At 34.8% G+C, this 7,500-nt stretch overlaps 1 protein-coding gene across 25 annotated transcripts in view; it reads left to right on the forward strand.

Annotated features, from left to right (window-relative positions):
• LOC106875082 (serine/threonine-protein kinase BRSK2) overlaps nucleotides 1-7,500 on the forward strand; it is a 316,142-nt gene that overhangs the window by 166,258 nt on the left and 142,384 nt on the right. For all 25 annotated transcript variants that reach the window (XM_089360385.1, XM_089360366.1, XM_089360373.1 and 22 more), the window contains exon 6: nucleotides 3,691-3,724. In XM_089360385.1, coding sequence (XP_089216511.1) covers nucleotides 3,691-3,724 — 34 coding nt within the window. The remainder of the gene's footprint in view (nucleotides 1-3,690; nucleotides 3,725-7,500) is intronic.

The raw sequence follows: 7,500 nt of genomic DNA on the forward strand, positions 1-7,500 counted from the left end.
TATATATATATATATATATTACGTATAAATTTGATGGGAAAATTAAAAATGGGAAATGTCTTTTGACAAGATTTTACATGGAAACATGGGGATGACAACAGCAGTTAGACATTACAGAACGAGTTGGTAAAACAGACAGAGTAAAGTGTAAATAGAATACAGTATTAACAGAAATAAAACAAAACAAGAAACAAAAGAAACAGCTTCCCTTCATTAGATGTCAAGTAAACATCTTGTGTGGTTTCAAACACCTGCTGACACGATCGCTATGTTTATCATTACATATTACTAATAAATTAAAACTCTATGTCCACATGTTACGTAAATGTATCTTTGTCTACATGCAATATATACACACACATATACACATATCTGTTGATAATGTCAATAACAGATATTTAAGATTCTTCTCATGTGTGTCATCTCTCTAATATGTATTTTCCAACATAGATGCCATTTCACATGATATATTTACAAATCTTGCTTTTGTTTTCCTTTATTTGCAATTTTAGATTTAAAAGCTTTCCATGCTTACAATTTTATAGTTTATATAAACCTACATTTGACATGAACTTGCTGTAAACAAACTTACAGTTGATATAAACTTGCTATTTGTATCATATATACTTACAGTTGATATAAACTTACAGTATATACATGAACTTAGAGCAGATATAAATTACAGATGATTTCCCAAATGGAAACACAACCTCGGAAAATATTGTTTTAATATAAAGCTAGGGAGATAACTCAATATAATATGGAATAATTTTCATATCGAAGAAGAAAAAGGGTTAACCTTTTACCATTCCCATTATTCTGAGAAATGTAATGTTTGCTTATTCGCATTGTTTTGAATTAATCAAGCATTATCTTGTAGCTTTGCAATTTTGATGAGTTAACTGTTAATTTTTAGAATGATAACGTAGGGTTGGTGTGAGAGGCCAGATCTGGCCAGCTTGAACTTAAAACATCATCATCATCATCATCGTTTAACGTCTGCGTTCCATGCTGGCATAGGTTGGATGGTTTGACTTGGGACTGGTGAGCCAGATGGCTGTACCAGGCTCCAATCTGATCTGGCAGAGTTTCTACAGCTGGATGCAGTCTCTCCCCCTCGTCCACTTTCATATCCCATGATTGGGACCCATAAAGCATGTGTGTGTGTGTATAAATATATATATATATATATCATACATATATATGTGTGTGTGTGTGTGTATACATACACATGTATGTGTATATGTATATATACATACACATGTATGTATGTATGTATATATATATTTTTGCCTTTAGGTTGTAAAATTGTAAATTAGCCACCCATATTCTTTTCTACTCTAGGCACAAGGCCCTAAATTTTGGGGGAGGGTACAAGTCGATTAGAACAACCCCAGTATGCAACTGGTACTTAGTTTATCGACCCCAAAAGGATGAAAGGCAAAGTCGACCTCAGCAGAATTTGAACTCAGAATGTGCTAACCATTCTGCCTGCTTGCCACCTTAATTAGCCACCCATATTATATATATATATATATATATATATATATATATATATATATATATATATATAATTAGCCATCTGTATTATATATATAGATATATATACTATGCACTTCTTATTATCAGGTAATTCAATGGTGTGTACTTGGTGTGTATTCATTGTGGCACCCATTAGAGAAAGTGAAGAAAGTGTTTTCTCAGACTTAAAAACATTTTTTACACTTTATTGATTTTTGTATTTTAGCGTATCTGGTCGCCTAGGTAAAAATTATACGTGCCACACGTCTGTCTGTCTCTCATAAAAAAAAAAAATGTAATTTGAAGTTGAAAAAAAAGGGAAAATAGATGAAAGTACTGATGCTAGGTAAATGTGTATGGAGAAAGAGTGAGTGGAGGGAGGAGGATGGAAGTAAAATTTTTGATTGAATTTTGTTTGAATAGATGCATTTTTCAATGTAATTATTTAGCGCTGAGATAACTTTTCTTTAATCAGATTGGTTGTGGATAAAAATGCATGGTATAGAAAAGTAAAGGTAAATTTGCATTGTTATTGGAGAATAAATTCGTTTGAAGCTCATATATTTATTTATTAGATATTAACAATATATTATCTTTTGCTTCTTCTGATAGACTTGCACAATTTACCAAGAAAACATCAAACTACAATCTGAAATGATTTAAACATGGCAATCTTTTCTGAATAATATACGCAGTTTTCTTTCATGTTTTTCGGATATAAATGGTTAAAGAGAAATTAAGACATTTCTTTGCTTTTTCTTTTTTTTTTTTGTTTTGAAGATTATTGGTTTACCGAATTTGCTGGCATATAAGACAGTCTTTTTTTTTGTTTTTTGTTTTTAAACGTATCAAAAAATTTTCTTGTATCTAATGCAGTCTTATTATAGATAGAAAGCTGAGTGTCCTAGGCTAGGGAGCTGATAGGCACAATAATTGTTACTAACAATAAGATATTGAAAACAAGCCAAAATATCACAGTCTGTTAACACAAACTTATGAAAGATTACTTGTGGTATGTTGGCAGTTATGTGGAGAGGTCACATTTATCTCATTATTCTTTGTTCCTCACCACACATAACTCACACTTGATATGTGTCTTACATTATTTAATGACTGCGTTACATTTAAGAAACATCTTCCTAATTATCTAAATGAAAAATTCTCTTAGAAAGCTGAAAGGTATATCAACACACTTCCATCCACCTGTCAGCTATTTGCAGTGAATGGATGAAAACGAAACCATGTTGTTGGGTATGCCGCCTTCATGGATGATTGTGGTAACACAAAACAGCACAACCCAAAATAAGAGTTTTATATTCGTGTATGGCATTTCCCTTGACCAAAATGTAAACAACTATACGGTTGATTTGAAAAAAAAAAGTTGAAATGCAGTTCACCTTCTGTGTCCTAGTTTATTTATTGATAAATTCATCTTTGCATACTTCATTCCCGTATACTGTCAGAGTATCATATCTACATGCACGGGCCTGGCTTTCTTATTAGTTATGGTGATGAGGGTCGAGTTGATGTGATCAATGGAACAACCTGCTTGTGAAATTAACATGCAAGTGGCTGAGTACACCACAGACATGTGTACCCTTAACGTAGTTCTCAGGGAGATTCAACATGACACAGATTGTGACAAGGCTGGCCCTTTGAATTTCAGGTACAACTCATTTTTGCCATGGAGCAATGAGAAATAAAGTGTTTTGCTCAAGGGCAGAACACGCTGCCAGGAATTGAACTCATGACCTTGCGATCATAAACCAAATACCCTAACCACTGAGCTACACACTTTCACACATGCACAGAATCACACACCTTCCCCTACAAACGATGAAACATTAAATTTAAAAAAATTTTTTTTCCCCCCACAAAAATACACTTGTAAAATAGGGGTGCGTCTTATACATGAGTGCATCATATACACTGGTAAATGTGACTTTTGTAAAACTTCATGCAGAAACCCCTAACACCCATCACCAAAATTCTTAAAGGAGACACATTTTCTTTTAAAGCTGTTTGTTTTCTGTGTTGAACATATATTTCATACCTTGGAACAGGTAAATTATCCTTAGTTGTTGCCACAATGTTTCCAGTTGTTATATCCATGTGATAACTAAACGTTTAATTTTCTTATGATTCTTTTAAATTTGCCGCTGCTCACAGGTCTCCTCACTATGCTTGTCCAGAGGTCATTCGGGTAAGACCGCTGTTAAACATTTCTGTGTTGTCAATATATATTTAACTGCTTTTCAAATAAAAATAATATCTTGGTGTAACCTTCCTGCATGATCAATGTGGTAATCTTCATTTATTTATTTTTATTTTTTGTCATGCTAGTTATATCAATCTCACGGCTGCTTTTTCTCTTCTTTATTCTTTAATTGATGTCTGCTCACTTTCAGAAATTTTAATTAATACAAGATATATATAATTACCGTATTTGATGGCCTATAAGACACACAAGTGCATAGGATGCATTCTAGCTTAGGCTGTACTTTTGTAAAATAATGTTTTAATTCCTCCACTTACTTATATAACTTTATGTTATTACCAGTAATTATAAGCAATTTATTGCATCCACATTCGATATAAACAAACCATAGGTAATTATTCACCAATAGATGGCAGCACATGTTTTGTAACCATACATACCATTTTGAGTGAGTTTTGAACCTACATTGAATGAATTGGATGCAGGGGGATTTTTAAAGCCATTTTTGGGTAAAAAAGGTGTATCTTTTAGGCCATCAAATTCAATATATATTATGGTATATATATATATATATATATATATATATATATATGCATACACACACACATACATGTTCATATCATTATATAGATATATATGTGTGTGTGTGTGTGTGTGTATATATTATTTATTATATATATGTTAATTATATAAAGAAAATGAAAAAATTTATCTAAGACCATCAATAAATGCTAATGAATTGTTTCTACTTTATTTAGATTTTGCTTCCTATTTTTGTCTTTACTGAAGAAAACAAACAAGCTTAAATTTCTCAGCCAAGGGAATAAATTTGTGAAGGGTTTTTAATAACATTTTATTTAGTAAAGTTTTATATAAAAATCTTGACATGATGATCTAAAAACGAAAATGCCCCATAATCACTGATAAAATTGTCAAACATGATGGAAGCATTCAATTTCATGTAGCATATCAAGGGTGAGTTGTCCTTGTGATTGAAGAAAATGTGTATGGGCACATGGATATGTTGTTTCTACATAATACCCTCGTGTCTGTGCAGATGTGTGTGGATATGCGTATATGTTTGTGCTTGTTCTGTTTTGCTATGTGTAACTATAAAATCTGTGAGTATGTGCATACCTTCTCATATACACAGACGCATGCAGTTACACACACACACACACACAGAGACACACACACACACACATACACACACACACACACACACACACACACACACACACACAGGCACACACACACACTTCTATAATTGCTGCATTCATAACTAAAACAACGATAACAGCATAGAAATTATGTTTTATAAAGATGACCACATTAATGACCATTGAAAACTATTAAACAAGTCAAGTTGTTTTGAGGACCATCCTTGTTGAGGAGATTACTAGATGAGGTTGTCTCCATAGCAACTGGCATTTAGAGTTTTTTTTTGTTTTTTTTTTTATATTGGAGAGAACCTAGTTTTTGGGTCTGTGTGTGTTTGTGCAAGTGCGTGCATGGACATGTGTGTGTGTGTGTGTGTGTGTGTGTGTGTGTGTGTGCGCGCGATAATGACCTCTACCTCAGAAGTATAAATTAGCAACCAGAGGGACCTTCTAACTAAAATGGAATGATGTTAGAGGCTGTTTCTATTTGGATCGACCATTTCTATTCCAAATGTCTGGACTTGAAAATGACCATGCTGATGAGTCTGACTCATGCAAGCATGGAAAAGTGGACATTAAAACGATGGTGGCAGCAGTGGTGGTGGTGGTGGTGGTGGTGGCAGTGCTGCTGCTGATGGTGGTGGTGGTGGTGGTGGTGATGATGATGATGATGATGATGTCACTTAAAGTGTCATCCCATAAACATATCCAACTAGACAGAAAAAGAAGTACTTGTTGGTGAGATTAGAGTTGCAAAAGCTATACACTTTATATTGTTCAAAGCACTTAGCTTAGTGGTTAGAGTGCTTGGGCTCACAATCAGAAAGTCAGGGGTTCAATTCCTGAACTCAGCAATGCATTTCACATTGCTTCAACCTGCTCACCTGTAAACATGTTTCAGCTGGGTGCCACTGTGTCTCTCTGTCTTAATGCTTATGCATTTTTTTCTATGTCTGTTGTCATATATATATATATATCTATATCTATAAAGACCCCTTTCAGTCATGAATGACCATGGGATTGCACCTAGAAGGTTCTCTTCTGAAGACCAGCAGTCTTCCATGCAGACCAGCCTCTCCTCTCCACACCACTGATGTTATCCAAGTAAAAGGCAAAGACTGATAAAACTTGGCACCAGTGATGCTGCAACTCGTTTCCACAGATGAGTGAACTGGAGCCATGTAAAATAAAGTGTCTTGCTTAAGAACACAACACACAGGCCGGTCTGGGAATCAAACTCACTACCTCATGACTGTGAACCGGATGCTCTAACCACTTAGCCATGTGCCTTCATATATGTATATATATGTATATATATGTATATATATGCATTTGTTTATGATGTATTCATGTGCATGTATGGATGTAAATGTGTGTGTATGTGTTTACCCATTGTTTCCAATTTTCCTTAAAAACATGTCTGGTCATAGGGAGTTATTACCTTGCTATGGAAACAAGGGATGGCAACAGGATGGTCATCCTGCTGTTGAAAATCTGCATCAACAGATTCTGTCTGACCACTGCAAGCATGGAAGAGTGTATGTTAAAATGCTGATGATGATGATTAAATATGTGTGTGTGTGTGTGTGTAGTTCTATATTTATATGAAAGGATGAAAGACAAAGTTGCCGAGGTCGACTGCCTTTCATCCTTTCAGGGTCGATTAAATAAGTACCAGTTATGCACTGGGGTCGATGTAATTGACTTAATCCCTTTGTCTGTCCTTGTTTGTCCCCTCTGTGTTTAGCCCCTTGTGGGCAATAAAGAAATAAATATATTTATTTATACATAGTAATATTTTAGGGTTCTTACATTTGTATATTTTAATTATATAAACATTATGTCATTACCATTTCATCATCATCATCATCATCGTTTAATGTCCATTTTCCATGCTGGCATGGGTTGGACGGTTCGACTGGGGTCTGGGAAGCCAGGAGGCTGCACCAGGCTCCAGTCTGATCTGGCAGTGTTTCTCCAGCTGGATGCCATTCCTACACCAACCACTCCGAGAGTGTAGTGGATGCTTTTTACATGCCACTAGCACAGGGGCCAGAGGAGGCTGGCAACAACCATGATCGGTTGGTGTTTTTTACGTGCCACCTGCACGGGGATCACAACTGCAATTTCCTTTTGATTTTGATGTTGATGTATTTGACTCAATATGTCTCCTCAAGCACAGCATGTCGCCCTATGATCCAAGGTACTTTTGAGTGGGCTGGGGCTGGTTATGCGACACTGGTGTAGGTTACAGCTGTGAACTCACTTTATTTACCGGGTCTTTGCAGTCACAGCATAAAATTCTATATCTATCTTTTCTTTCATTTTGTATATCTTTGATCTTAATGAGACTTTGGTTTTGAATACTCCTCTGACCCATACATACATTCACATTGATCTGTTTGCCTTATGTATATATTTTACTGATTCCTTTTTATACATCTAATATTTTCTTTCCCCTCTTTGTTGCATCATTCTGTTTCACCAACTAGCCCCCCCACCAAAAAAAAAACTTTTCCTTATAATTATCTTAACTTTTCTATCCATAATATAAAGCTAATACAGTATCTAACAGTAATTACTTATTCAAGCATTAGACAT

The sequence above is a fragment of the Octopus bimaculoides genome, chromosome 11, assembly GCF_046866305.1.
Source record: "Octopus bimaculoides isolate indiv1 chromosome 11, ASM4686630v1, whole genome shotgun sequence".
NCBI classification, from domain to species: Eukaryota; Metazoa; Mollusca; class Cephalopoda; order Octopoda; family Octopodidae; genus Octopus; species Octopus bimaculoides.